Source organism: Branchiostoma lanceolatum, chromosome 7, assembly GCF_035083965.1.
Source record: "Branchiostoma lanceolatum isolate klBraLanc5 chromosome 7, klBraLanc5.hap2, whole genome shotgun sequence".
NCBI lineage: Eukaryota > Metazoa > Chordata > Leptocardii > Amphioxiformes > Branchiostomatidae > Branchiostoma > Branchiostoma lanceolatum.
The window spans coordinates 13,727,217-13,741,230 of record NC_089728.1 but is presented as its reverse complement, the minus strand read 5'-3'; the positions used below and the strand labels follow the sequence as shown (position 1 = coordinate 13,741,230).

General features: G+C 50.2%; 1 protein-coding gene across 1 annotated transcript in view; it reads right to left on the bottom strand.

Annotated features, from left to right (window-relative positions):
- The window catches only part of LOC136438374 (uncharacterized), an 80,698-nt gene that overhangs the window by 32,688 nt on the left and 33,996 nt on the right, over positions 1–14,014 (bottom strand). The window contains exons 58-93 of the mRNA XM_066433143.1: positions 13,852–14,011; positions 13,464–13,720; positions 13,064–13,341; positions 12,576–12,847; positions 12,253–12,452; positions 11,890–12,049; positions 11,502–11,758; positions 11,102–11,379; positions 10,695–10,885; positions 10,291–10,490; positions 9,928–10,087; positions 9,539–9,795; positions 9,139–9,416; positions 8,732–8,922; positions 8,328–8,527; positions 7,965–8,124; positions 7,576–7,832; positions 7,176–7,453; positions 6,769–6,959; positions 6,365–6,564; positions 6,002–6,161; positions 5,613–5,869; positions 5,213–5,490; positions 4,725–4,996; positions 4,402–4,601; positions 4,039–4,198; positions 3,651–3,907; positions 3,251–3,528; positions 2,844–3,034; positions 2,440–2,639; positions 2,077–2,236; positions 1,688–1,944; positions 1,288–1,565; positions 800–1,071; positions 477–676; positions 114–273 (exon numbers count right to left, since the gene is read on the bottom strand). Coding sequence (XP_066289240.1) covers positions 114–273; positions 477–676; positions 800–1,071; positions 1,288–1,565; positions 1,688–1,944; positions 2,077–2,236; positions 2,440–2,639; positions 2,844–3,034; positions 3,251–3,528; positions 3,651–3,907; positions 4,039–4,198; positions 4,402–4,601; positions 4,725–4,996; positions 5,213–5,490; positions 5,613–5,869; positions 6,002–6,161; positions 6,365–6,564; positions 6,769–6,959; positions 7,176–7,453; positions 7,576–7,832; positions 7,965–8,124; positions 8,328–8,527; positions 8,732–8,922; positions 9,139–9,416; positions 9,539–9,795; positions 9,928–10,087; positions 10,291–10,490; positions 10,695–10,885; positions 11,102–11,379; positions 11,502–11,758; positions 11,890–12,049; positions 12,253–12,452; positions 12,576–12,847; positions 13,064–13,341; positions 13,464–13,720; positions 13,852–14,011 — 8,005 coding nt within the window. The remainder of the gene's footprint in view (positions 1–113; positions 274–476; positions 677–799; positions 1,072–1,287; positions 1,566–1,687; positions 1,945–2,076; positions 2,237–2,439; positions 2,640–2,843; positions 3,035–3,250; positions 3,529–3,650; positions 3,908–4,038; positions 4,199–4,401; positions 4,602–4,724; positions 4,997–5,212; positions 5,491–5,612; positions 5,870–6,001; positions 6,162–6,364; positions 6,565–6,768; positions 6,960–7,175; positions 7,454–7,575; positions 7,833–7,964; positions 8,125–8,327; positions 8,528–8,731; positions 8,923–9,138; positions 9,417–9,538; positions 9,796–9,927; positions 10,088–10,290; positions 10,491–10,694; positions 10,886–11,101; positions 11,380–11,501; positions 11,759–11,889; positions 12,050–12,252; positions 12,453–12,575; positions 12,848–13,063; positions 13,342–13,463; positions 13,721–13,851; positions 14,012–14,014) is intronic.

Sequence of the window (14,014 nt, the reverse complement as noted above, 5' to 3'; positions counted from 1 at the left end):
GGAGATAGCAACTGAGTTAGGCATCTCATCAACGATTACAACTAGATAAGAGAGGGTATACGTAAAGGATGAAGGTTTGAACGTTTGCAAAGAAGTCTCAAAGTAGCACCCACCACCATCACAATTTCTGTCGGGTAGGCAGCGACAGTCCCACGTGCCGTCTTCCAAGCTCCAGAACAAGCCATCTTCGCAGACGACTTGTTGACAGCTGATATCATTCTGTCCACGACAGCTACAAGTCTGACCGTTTGCTTCGCTCCATTCAGCGCCCAACTACAAGACAAAGGCACATGTTATGGAATCGTCAACTCAGCCAGATTCCTCATGACTCTAGCAACTGTAACTCTGAGACTTTTCTCAGCTCTGACAGCTAGCGATTCCTACCAAAACAGAAAAGGTAGAGTTTCAGAGGTCGCTCAAGAGACCACGCAGTGCATACTCTCTAACAAGCAATTTTAAAAAAAGGGAGAACTGACCGGGTAGTAGATGCCGTCCTTCAGACAACCGCACTGCTCCTGTGGAACGCAGACTTCACCGCTGAGGACAAAGCCGAGGTCACACTCACACGCCTCCTTACAAGGGATCTGGCACTGGTGTGGTGCCGCCACGTCCGTGCAGGTACCCGGGCAGGCACTTGCACAGCTGGTGTAGTGACTGTTTACTGGACATGCCAGCGCTGATGGATAAAGAAAAGACAGTCGGAATCAATCAGTCGACTTCTAGCTATGGTGACATAATGGACGACAGACGTAAGAAATATGGAACATGCCAAGACTTAGTGTCCACTTTGGGTACTTACGACATATTGTTGGTGTTCTCCAATCGCCCAAATCTATTCCCAGTGCAGAGCATGCTTGCACGTAGGCCTCCAAGCTCTGACAGAGCAGTTCCAAACTGCCTTGGTACTCGCAGACGTCGTAGACACAGGCATCATAGTAGACACCCGGATCAACCAGGCTGTGACAAGCCTGGAAGTCTTCCATGATCTTGCCACAGCGTTGGTCGCTCTCGATGATGGCCTGTAGCCCTGGCTCACAGTTAGGCTCGACGATCACAACTTCGTCAGGACAGCTGAAACATAATTGTCACGACATCAGGATAAATTGACCCAACCTTCCTACATAGAAAGAAGTTTACTTGCTGGTCTAGCGGTCAGCCAGGGCAGGCCATTTATTTCTCATGCTACATGTAGAGACGTAAGGAAACGCTTTTCTGAACTCAGCTTTATACTCTGTGCTTGTCCCAAAGACGGCATCGTGTCTCTCCAGAAAAGACCTCGATACCCACCTTGTGTTGGTCTTCCAGCTATTGCCCCACTCGTTGGCATCGATAGCCATGCTTCCGTCCGACTTGAGCATGTCGTCTGTTTTGTCGCCGTTGAAGTTGCCACAAAGACCCTGTGTGGTGTTGAAGTAGACTGGTGGTACGACGACTTCTAGGCGATGGTTTCCGTCGAAGGACACCCTGAGTCCAAAGGTTGTGCTGAGCACGACGTTGGGTCCACTCAATTGTATGTCGATGCCCTGCGCCAGGTTGACCGGAGGAGTGACCTGCAGGCCGTTCAGCTGTAGAGACCAATAGAGGGACAAACGTTTAGTTCACCAAGTAACCAAACACGCGCTTTCTCAGAAACAAAGGTCTTTCAAGGAGAAAAGAAGTGCCAAAGAAGTTGTGCAGGCGGACTTACCGTCACAATGCGCCCTTGTCCCAAGATGACAGTATGTTGATAGATGGATATGCGTGCGCTGTCTGTGTAAGATACACGGTCGGAGCCTCTTCTGTCGTTGGTAGCCTGGATCTCAAAGCCTGGAAGTTGGTCGCTCTGTCGACTGGCCTTGCTGAGAATGTAGGTGCATGCACCCTGGTAATTCAGGTTCCTTCCGTCGTAGGTGATGTAGTGAGGATCGCCCCAGCTAACGCAAATGGCTTCGACTGGGCCGCGTACTATTGCATGAGACGAAGGGAGAATAGCAACTGAGTTAGGCATCTCATCAACGATTACAACTAGATAAGAGAGGGTATACGTAAAGGATGAAGGTTTGAACGTTTGCAAAGAAGTCTCAAAGTAGCACCCACCACCATCACAATTTCTGTCGGGTAGGCAGCGACAGTCCCACGTGCCGTCTTCCAAGCTCCAGAACAAGCCATCTTCGCAGACGACTTGTTGACAGCTGATATCATTCTGTCCACGACAGCTACAAGTCTGACCGTTTGCTTCGCTCCATTCAGCGCCCAACTACAAGACAAAGGCACATGTTGTGGAATCGTCAACTCAGCCAGATTCCTCATGACTCTAGCAACTGTAACTCTGAGACTTTTCTCAGCTCTGACAGCTAGCGATTCCTACCAAAACAGAAAAGGTAGAGTTTCAGAGGTCGCACAAGAGACCACGCAGTGCATACTCTCTAACAAGCAATTTTTAAAAAAGGGAGAACTGACCGGGTAGTAGATGCCGTCCTTCAGACAACCGCACTGCTCCTGTGGAACGCAGACTTCACCGCTGAGGACAAAGCCGAGGTCACACTCACACGCCTCCTTACAAGGGATCTGGCACTGGTGTGGTGCCGCCACGTCCGTGCAGGTACCCGGGCAGGCACTTGCACAGCTGGTGTAGTGACTGTTTACTGGACATGCCAGCGCTGATGGATAAAGAAAAGACAGTCGGAATCAATCAGTCGACTTCTAGCTATGGTGACATAATGGACGACAGACGTAAGAAATATGGAACATGCCAAGACTAAGTGTCCACTTTGGGTACTTACGACATATTGTTGGTGTTCTCCAATCGCCCAAATCTATTCCCAGTGCAGAGCATGCTTGCACGTAGGCCTCCAAGCTCTGACAGAGCAGTTCCAAACTGCCTTGGTACTCGCAGACGTCGTAGACACAGGCATCATAGTAGACACCCGGATCAACCAGGCTGTGACAAGCCTGGAAGTCTTCCATGATCTTGCCACAGCGTTGGTCGCTCTCGATGATGGCCTGTAGCCCTGGCTCACAGTTAGGCTCGACGATCACAACTTCGTCAGGACAGCTGAAACATAATTGTCACGACATCAGGATAAATTGACCCAACCTTCCTACATTGAAAGAAGTTTACTTGCTGGTCTAGCGGTCAGCCAGGGCAGGCCATTTATTTCTCATGCTACATGTAGAGACGTAAGGAAACGCTTTTCTGAACTCAGCTTTATACTCTGTGCTTGTCCCAAAGACGGCATCGTGTCTCTCCAGAAAAGACCTCGATACCCACCTTGTGTTGGTCTTCCAGCTATTGCCCCACTCGTTGGCATCGATAGCCATGCTTCCGTCCGACTTGAGCATGTCGTCTGTTTTGTCGCCGTTGAAGTTGCCACAAAGACCCTGTGTGGTGTTGAAGTAGACTGGTGGTACGACGACTTCTAGGCGATGGTTTCCGTCGAAGGACACCCTGAGTCCAAAGGTTGTGCTGAGCACGACGTTGGGTCCACTCAATTGTATGTCGATGCCCTGCGCCAGGTTGACCGGAGGAGTGACCTGCAGGCCGTTCAGCTGTAGAGACCAATTGAGGGACAAACGTTTAGTTCACCAAGTAACCAAACACGCGCTTTCTAAGAAACAAAGGTCTTTCAAGGAGAAAAGAAGTGCCAAAGAAGTTGTGCAGGCGGACTTACCGTCACAATGCGCCCTTGTCCCAAGATGACAGTATGTTGATAGATGGATATGCGTGCGCTGTCTGTGTAAGATACACGGTCGGAGCCTCTTCTGTCGTTGGTAGCCTGGATCTCAAAGCCTGGAAGTTGATCGCTCTGTCGACTGGCCTTGCTGAGAATGTAGGTGCATGCACCCTGGTAATTCAGGTTCCTTCCGTCGTAGGTGATGTAGTGAGGATCGCCCCAGCTAACGCAAATGGCTTCGACTGGGCCGCGTACTATTGCATGAGACGAAGGGAGATAGCAACTGAGTAAGGCATCTCATCAACGATAACAACTAGATAAGAGAGGGTATACGTAAAGGATGAAGGTTTGAACGTTTGCAAAGAAGTCTCAAAGTAGCACCCACCACCATCACAATTTCTGTCGGGTAGGCAGCGACAGTCCCACGTGCCGTCTTCCAAGCTCCAGAACAAGCCATCTTCGCAGACGACTTGTTGACAGCTGATATCATTCTGTCCACGACAGCTACAAGTCTGACCGTTTGCTTCGCTCCATTCAGCGCCCAACTACAAGACAAAGGCACATGTTATGGAATCGTCAACTCAGCCAGATTCCTCATGACTCTAGCAACTGTAACTCTGAGACTTTTCTCAACTCTGACAGCTAGCGATTCCTACCAAAACAGAAAAGGTAGAGTTTCAGAGGTCGCACAAGAGACCACGCAGTGCATACTCTCTAATAAGCAATTTTAAAAAAAGGGAAAACTGACCGGGTAGTAGATGCCGTCCTTCAGACAACCGCACTGCTCCTGTGGAACGCAGACTTCACCGCTGAGGACAAAGCCAAGGTCACACTCACACGCCTCCTTACAAGGGATCTGGCACTGGTGTGGTGCCGCCACGTCCGTGCAGGTACCCGGGCAGGCACTTGCACAGCTGGTGTAGTGACTGTTTACTGGACATGCCAGCGCTGATGGATAAAGAAAAGACAGTCGGAATCAATCAGTCGACTTCTAGCTATGGTGACATAATGGACGACAGACGTAAGAAATATGGAACATGCCAAGACTTAGTGTCCACTTTGGGTACTTACGACATATTGTTGGTGTTCTCCAATCGCCCAAATCTATTCCCAGTGCAGAGCATGCTTGCACGTAGGCCTCCAAGCTCTGACAGAGCAGTTCCAAACTGCCTTGGTACTCGCAGACGTCGTAGACACAGGCATCATAGTAGACACCCGGATCAACCAGGCTGTGACAAGCCTGGAAGTCTTCCATGATCTTGCCACAGCGTTGGTCGCTCTCGATGATGGCCTGTAGCCCTGGCTCACAGTTAGGCTCGACGATCACAACTTCGTCAGGACAGCTGAAACATAATTGTCACGACATCAGGATAAATCGACCCAACCTTCCTACATAGAAAGAAGTTTACTTGCTGGTCTAGCGGTCAGCCAGGCCAGGCCATTTATTTCTCATGCTACATGTAGAGACGTAAGGAAACGCTTTTCTGAACTCAGCTTTATACTCTGTGCTTGTCTCAAAGACGGCATCGTGTCTCTCCAGAAAAGACCTCGATACCCACCTTGTGTTGGTCTTCCAGCTATTGCCCCACTCGTTGGCATCGATAGCCATGCTTCCGTCCGACTTGAGCATGTCGTCTGTTTTGTCGCCGTTGAAGTTGCCACAAAGACCCTGTGTGGTGTTGAAGTAGACTGGTGGTACGACGACTTCTAGGCGATGGTTTCCGTCGAAGGACACCCTGAGTCCAAAGGTTGTGCTGAGCACGACGTTGGGTCCACTCAATTGTATGTCGATGCCCTGCGCCAGGTTGACCGGAGGAGTGACCTGCAGGCCGTTCAGCTGTAGAGACCAATAGAGGGACAAACGTTTAGTTCACCAAGTAACCAAACACGCGCTTTCTAAGAAACAAAGGTCTTTCAAGGAGAAAAGAAGTGCCAAAGAAGTTGTGCAGGCGGACTTACCGTCACAATGCGCCCTTGTCCCAAGATGACAGTATGTTGATAGATGGATATGCGTGCGCTGTCTGTGTAAGATACACGGTCGGAGCCTCTTCTGTCGTTGGTAGCCTGGATTTCAAAGCCTGGAAGTTGGTCGCTCTGTCGACTGGCCTTGCTGAGAATGTAGGTGCATGCACCCTGGTAATTCAGGTTCCTTCCGTCGTAGGTGATGTAGTGAGGATCGCCCCAGCTAACGCAAATGGCTTCGACTGGGCCGCGTACTATTGCATGAGACGAAGGGAGAATAGCAACTGAGTTAGGCATCTCATCAACGATTACAACTAGATAAGAGAGGGTATACGTAAAGGATGAAGGTTTGAACGTTTGCAAAGAAGTCTTAAAGTAGCACCCACCACCATCACAATTTCTGTCGGGTAGGCAGCGACAGTCCCACGTGCCGTCTTCCAAGCTCCAGAACAAGCCATCTTCGCAGACGACTTGGTGACAGCTGATATCATTCTGTCCACGACAGCTACAAGTCTGACCGTTTGCTTCGCTCCATTCAGCGCCCAACTACAAGACAAAGGCACATGTTATGGAATCGTCAACTCAGCCAGATTCCTCATGACTCTAGCAACTGTAACTCTGAGACTTTTCTCAGCTCTGACAGCTAGCGATTCCTACCAAAACAGAAAAGGTAGAGTTTCAGAGGTCGCACAAGAGACCACGCAGTGCATACTCTCTAACAAGCAATTTAAAAAAAAGGGAAAACTGACCGGGTAGTAGATGCCGTCCTTCAGACAACCGCACTGCTCCTGTGGAACGCAGACTTCACCGCTGAGGACAAAGCCGAGGTCACACTCACACGCCTCCTTACAAGGGATCTGGCACTGGTGTGGTGCCGCCACGTCCGTGCAGGTACCCGGGCAGGCACTTGCACAGCTGGTGTAGTGACTGTTTACTGGACATGCCAGCGCTGATGGATAAAGAAAAGACAGTCGGAATCAATCAGTCGACTTCTAGCTATGGTGACATAATGGACGACAGACGTAAGAAATATGGAACATGCCAAGACTAAGTGTCCACTTTGGGTACTTACGACATATTGTTGGTGTTCTCCAATCGCCCAAATCTATTCCCAGTGCAGAGCATGCTTGCACGTAGGCCTCCAAGCTCTGACAGAGCAGTTCCAAACTGCCTTGGTACTCGCAGACGTCGTAGACACAGGCATCATAGTAGACACCCGGATCAACCAGGCTGTGACAAGCCTGGAAGTCTTCCATGATCTTGCCACAGCGTTGGTCGCTCTCGATGATGGCCTGTAGCCCTGGCTCACAGTTAGGCTCGACGATCACAACTTCGTCAGGACAGCTGAAACATAATTGTCACGACATCAGGATAAATCGACCCAACCTTCCTACATAGAAAGAAGTTTACTTGCTGGTCTAGCGGTCAGCCAGGCCAGGCCATTTATTTCTCATGCTACATGTAGAGACGTAAGGAAACGCTTTTCTGAACTCAGCTTTATACTCTGTGCTTGTCTCAAAGACGGCATCGTGTCTCTCCAGAAAAGACCTCGATACCCACCTTGTGTTGGTCTTCCAGCTATTGCCCCACTCGTTGGCATCGATAGCCATGCTTCCGTCCGACTTGAGCATGTCGTCTGTTTTGTCGCCGTTGAAGTTGCCACAAAGACCCTGTGTGGTGTTGAAGTAGACTGGTGGTACGACGACTTCTAGGCGATGGTTTCCGTCGAAGGACACCCTGAGTCCAAAGGTTGTGCTGAGCACGACGTTGGGTCCACTCAATTGTATGTCGATGCCCTGCGCCAGGTTGACCGGAGGAGTGACCTGCAGGCCGTTCAGCTGTAGAGACCAATAGAGGGACAAACGTTTAGTTCACCAAGTAACCAAACACGCGCTTTCTAAGAAACAAAGGTCTTTCAAGGAGAAAAGAAGTGCCAAAGAAGTTGTGCAGGCGGACTTACCGTCACAATGCGCCCTTGTCCCAAGATGACAGTATGTTGATAGATGGATATGCGTGCGCTGTCTGTGTAAGATACACGGTCGGAGCCTCTTCTGTCGTTGGTAGCCTGGATTTCAAAGCCTGGAAGTTGGTCGCTCTGTCGACTGGCCTTGCTGAGAATGTAGGTGCATGCACCCTGGTAATTCAGGTTCCTTCCGTCGTAGGTGATGTAGTGAGGATCGCCCCAGCTAACGCAAATGGCTTCGACTGGGCCGCGTACTATTGCATGAGACGAAGGGAGAATAGCAACTGAGTTAGGCATCTCATCAACGATTACAACTAGATAAGAGAGGGTATACGTAAAGGATGAAGGTTTGAACGTTTGCAAAGAAGTCTCAAAGTAGCACCCACCACCATCACAATTTCTGTCGGGTAGGCAGCGACAGTCCCACGTGCCGTCTTCCAAGCTCCAGAACAAGCCATCTTCGCAGACGACTTGGTGACAGCTGATATCATTCTGTCCACGACAGCTACAAGTCTGACCGTTTGCTTCGCTCCATTCAGCGCCCAACTACAAGACAAAGGCACATGTTATGGAATCGTCAACTCAGCCAGATTCCTCATGACTCTAGCAACTGTAACTCTGAGACTTTTCTCAGCTCTGACAGCTAGCGATTCCTACCAAAACAGAAAAGGTAGAGTTTCAGAGGTCGCACAAGAGACCACGCAGTGCATACTCTCTAACAAGCAATTTAAAAAAAAGGGAAAACTGACCGGGTAGTAGATGCCGTCCTTCAGACAACCGCACTGCTCCTGTGGAACGCAGACTTCACCGCTGAGGACAAAGCCGAGGTCACACTCACACGCCTCCTTACAAGGGATCTGGCACTGGTGTGGTGCCGCCACGTCCGTGCAGGTACCCGGGCAGGCACTTGCACAGCTGGTGTAGTGACTGTTTACTGGACATGCCAGCGCTGATGGATAAAGAAAAGACAGTCGGAATCAATCAGTCGACTTCTAGCTATGGTGACATAATGGACGACAGACGTAAGAAATATGGAACATGCCAAGACTAAGTGTCCACTTTGGGTACTTACGACATATTGTTGGTGTTCTCCAATCGCCCAAATCTATTCCCAGTGCAGAGCATGCTTGCACGTAGGCCTCCAAGCTCTGACAGAGCAGTTCCAAACTGCCTTGGTACTCGCAGACGTCGTAGACACAGGCATCATAGTAGACACCCGGATCAACCAGGCTGTGACAAGCCTGGAAGTCTTCCATGATCTTGCCACAGCGTTGGTCGCTCTCGATGATGGCCTGTAGCCCTGGCTCACAGTTAGGCTCGACGATCACAACTTCGTCAGGACAGCTGAAACATAATTGTCACGACATCAGGATAAATCGACCCAACCTTCCTACATAGAAAGAAGTTTACTTGCTGGTCTAGCGGTCAGCCAGGCCAGGCCATTTATTTCTCATGCTACATGTAGAGACGTAAGGAAACGCTTTTCTGAACTCAGCTTTATACTCTGTGCTTGTCCCAAAGACGGCATCGTGTCTCTCCAGAAAAGACCTCGATACCCACCTTGTGTTGGTCTTCCAGCTATTGCCCCACTCGTTGGCATCGATAGCCATGCTTCCGTCCGACTTGAGCATGTCGTCTGTTTTGTCGCCGTTGAAGTTGCCACAAAGACCCTGTGTGGTGTTGAAGTAGACTGGTGGTACGACGACTTCTAGGCGATGGTTTCCGTCGAAGGACACCCTGAGTCCAAAGGTTGTGCTGAGCACGACGTTGGGTCCACTCAATTGTATGTCGATGCCCTGCGCCAGGTGGACCGGAGGAGTGACCTGCAGGCCGTTCAGCTGTAGAGACCAATAGAGGGACAAACGTTTAGTTCACCAAGTAACCAAACACGCGCTTTCTAAGAAACAAAGGTCTTTCAAGGAGAAAAGAAGTGCCAAAGAAGTTGTGCAGGCGGACTTACCGTCACAATGCGCCCTTGTCCCAAGATGACAGTATGTTGATAGATGGATATGCGTGCGCTGTCTGTGTAAGATACACGGTCGGAGCCTCTTCTGTCGTTGGTAGCCTGGATCTCAAAGCCTGGAAGTTGGTCGCTCTGTCGACTGGCCTTGCTGAGAATGTAGGTGCATGCACCCTGGTAATTCAGGTTCCTTCCGTCGTAGGTGATGTAGTGAGGATCGCCCCAGCTAACGCAAATGGCTTCGACTGGGCCGCGTACTATTGCATGAGACGAAGGGAGAATAGCAACTGAGTTAGGCATCTCATCAACGATAACAACTAGATAAGAGATGGTATACGTAAAGGATGAAGGTTTGAACGTTTGCAAAGAAGTCTCAAAGTAGCACCCACCACCATCACAATTTCTGTCGGGTAGGCAGCGACAGTCCCACGTGCCGTCTTCCAAGCTCCAGAAGAGGCCATCTTCGCAGACGACTTGTTGACAGCTGATATCATTCTGTCCACGACAGCTACAAGTCTGACCGTTTGCTTCGCTCCATTCAGCGCCCAACTACAAGACAAAGGCACATGTTATGGAATCGTCAACTCAGCCAGATTCCTCATGACTCTAGCAACTGTAACTCTGAGACTTTTCTCAACTCTGACAGCTAGCGATTCCTACCAAAACAGAAAAGGTAGAGTTTCAGAGGTCGCACAAGAGACCACGCAGTGCATACTCTCTAACAAGCAATTTTTAAAAAAGGGAGAACTGACCGGGTAGTAGATGCCGTCCTTCAGACAACCGCACTGCTCCTGTGGAACGCAGACTTCACCGCTGAGGACAAAGCCGAGGTCACACTCACACGCCTCCTTACAAGGGATCTGGCACTGGTGTGGTGCCGCCACGTCCGTGCAGGTACCCGGGCAGGCACTTGCACAGCTGGTGTAGTGACTGTTTACTGGACATGCCAGCGCTGATGGATAAAGAAAAGACAGTCGGAATCAATCAGTCGACTTCTAGCTATGGTGACATAATGGACGACAGACGTAAGAAATATGGAACATGCCAAGGCTTAGTGTCCACTTTGGGTACTTACGACATATTGTTGGTGTTCTCCAATCGCCCAAATCTATTCCCAGTGCAGAGCATGCTTGCACGTAGGCCTCCAAGCTCTGACAGAGCAGTTCCAAACTGCCTTGGTACTCGCAGACGTCGTAGACACAGGCATCATAGTAGACACCCGGATCAACCAGGCTGTGACAAGCCTGGAAGTCTTCCATGATCTTGCCACAGCGTTGGTCGCTCTCGATGATGGCCTGTAGCCCTGGCTCACAGTTAGGCTCGACGATCACAACTTCGTCAGGACAGCTGAAACATAATTGTCACGACATCAGGATAAATCGACCCAACCTTCCTACATAGAAAGAAGTTTACTTGCTGGTCTAGCGGTCAGCCAGGCCAGGCCATTTATTTCTCATGCTACATGTAGAGACGTAAGGAAACGCTTTTCTGAACTCAGCTTTATACTCTGTGCTTGTCCCAAAGACGGCATCGTGTCTCTCCAGAAAAGACCTCGATACCCACCTTGTGTTGGTCTTCCAGCTATTGCCCCACTCGTTGGCATCGATAGCCATGCTTCCGTCCGACTTGAGCATGTCGTCTGTTTTGTCGCCGTTGAAGTTGCCACAAAGACCCTGTGTGGTGTTGAAGTAGACTGGTGGTACGACGACTTCTAGGCGATGGTTTCCGTCGAAGGACACCCTGAGTCCAAAGGTTGTGCTGAGCACGGCGTTGGGTCCACTCAATTGTATGTCGATGCCCTGCGCCAGGTTGACCGGAGGAGTGACCTGCAGGCCGTTCAGCTGTAGAGACCAATTGAGGGACAAACGTTTAGTTCACCAAGTAACCAAACACGCGCTTTCTAAGAAACAAAGGTCTTTCAAGGAGAAAAGAAGTGCCAAAGAAGTTGTGCAGGCGGACTTACCGTCACAATGCGCCCTTGTCCCAAGATGACAGTATGTTGATAGATGGATATGCGTGCGCTGTCTGTGTAAGATACACGGTCGGAGCCTCTTCTGTCGTTGGTAGCCTGGATCTCAAAGCCTGGAAGTTGGTCGCTCTGTCGACTGGCCTTGCTGAGAATGTAGGTGCATGCACCCTGGTAATTCAGGTTCCTTCCGTCGTAGGTGATGTAGTGAGGATCGCCCCAGCTAACGCAAATGGCTTCGACTGGGCCGCGTACTATTGCATGAGACGAAGGGAGATAGCAACTGAGTTAGGCATCTCATCAACGATTACAACTAGATAGGAGAGGGTATACGTAAAGGATGAAGGTTTGAACGTTTGCAAAGAAGTCTCAAAGTAGCACCCACCACCATCACAATTTCTGTCGGGTAGGCAGCGACAGTCCCACGTGCCGTCTTCCAAGCTCCAGAACAAGCCATCTTCGCAGACGACTTGTTGACAGCTGATATCATTCTGTCCACGACAGCTACAAGTCTGACCGTTTGCTTCGCTCCATTCAGCGCCCAACTACAAGACAAAGGCACATGTTATGGAATCGTCAACTCAGCCAGATTCCTCATGACTCTAGCAACTGTAACTCTGAGACTTTTCTCAGCTCTGACAGCTAGCGATTCCTACCAAAACAGAAAAGGTAGAGTTTCAGAGGTCGCACAAGAGACCACGCAGTGCATACTCTCTAACAAGCAATTTTTAAAAAAGGGAGAACTGACCGGGTAGTAGATGCCGTCCTTCAGACAACCGCACTGCTCCTGTGGAACGCAGACTTCACCGCTGAGGACAAAGCCGAGGTCACACTCACACGCCTCCTTACAAGGGATCTGGCACTGGTGTGGTGCCGCCACGTCCGTGCAGGTACCCGGGCAGGCACTTGCACAGCTGGTGTAGTGACTGTTTACTGGACATGCCAGCGCTGATGGATAAAGAAAAGACAGTCGGAATCAATCAGTCGACTTCTAGCTATGGTGACATAATGGACGACAGACGTAAGAAATATGGAACATGCCAAGGCTTAGTGTCCACTTTGGGTACTTACGACATATTGTTGGTGTTCTCCAATCGCCCAAATCTATTCCCAGTGCAGAGCATGCTTGCACGTAGGCCTCCAAGCTCTGACAGAGCAGTTCCAAACTGCCTTGGTACTCGCAGACGTCGTAGACACAGGCATCATAGTAGACACCCGGATCAACCAGGCTGTGACAAGCCTGGAAGTCTTCCATGATCTTGCCACAGCGTTGGTCGCTCTCGATGATGGCCTGTAGCCCTGGCTCACAGTTAGGCTCGACGATCACAACTTCGTCAGGACAGCTGAAACATAATTGTCACGACATCAGGATAAATCGACCCAACCTTCCTACATAGAAAGAAGTTTACTTGCTGGTCTAGCGGTCAGCCAGGCCAGGCCATTTATTTCTCATGCTACATGTAGAGACGTAAGGAAACGCTTTTCTGAACTCAGCTTTATACTCTGTGCTTGTCCCAAAGACGGCATCGTGTCTCTCCAGAAAAGACCTCGATACCCACCTTGTGTTGGTCTTCCAGCTATTGCCCCACTCGTTGGCATCGATAGCCATGCTTCCGTCCGACTTGAGCATGTCGTCTGTTTTGTCGCCGTTGAAGTTGCCACAAAGACCCTGTGTGGTGTTGAAGTAGACTGGTGGTACGACGACTTCTAGGCGATGGTTTCCGTCGAAGGACACCCTGAGTCCAAAGGTTGTGCTGAGCACGACGTTGGGTCCACTCAATTGTATGTCGATGCCCTGCGCCAGGTTGACCGGAGGAGTGACCTGCAGGCCGTTCAGCTGTAGAGACCAATTGAGGGACAAACGTTTAGTTCACCAAGTAACCAAACACGCGCTTTCTAAGAAACAAAGGTCTTTCAAGGAGAAAAGAAGTGCCAAAGAAGTTGTGCAGGCGGACTTACCGTCACAATGCGCCCTTGTCCCAAGATGACAGTATGTTGATAGATGGATATGCGTGCGCTGTCTGTGTAAGATACACGGTCGGAGCCTCTTCTGTCGTTGGTAGCCTGGATCTCAAAGCCTGGAAGTTGGTCGCTCTGTCGACTGGCCTTGCTGAGAATGTAGGTGCATGCACCCTGGTAATTCAGGTTCCTTCCGTCGTAGGTGATGTAGTGAGGATCGCCCCAGCTAACGCAAATGGCTTCGACTGGGCCGCGTACTATTGCATGAGACGAAGGGAGATAGCAACTGAGTTAGGCATCTCATCAACGATTACAACTAGATAGGAGAGGGTATACGTAAAGGATGAAGGTTTGAACGTTTGCAAAGAAGTCTCAAAGTAGCACCCACCACCATCACAATTTCTGTCGGGTAGGCAGCGACAGTCCCACGTGCCGTCTTCCAAGCTCCAGAACAAGCCATCTTCGCAGACGACTTGTTGACAGCTGATATCATTCTGTCCACGACAGCTACAAGTCTGACCGTTTGCTTCGCTCCATTCAGCGCCCAACTA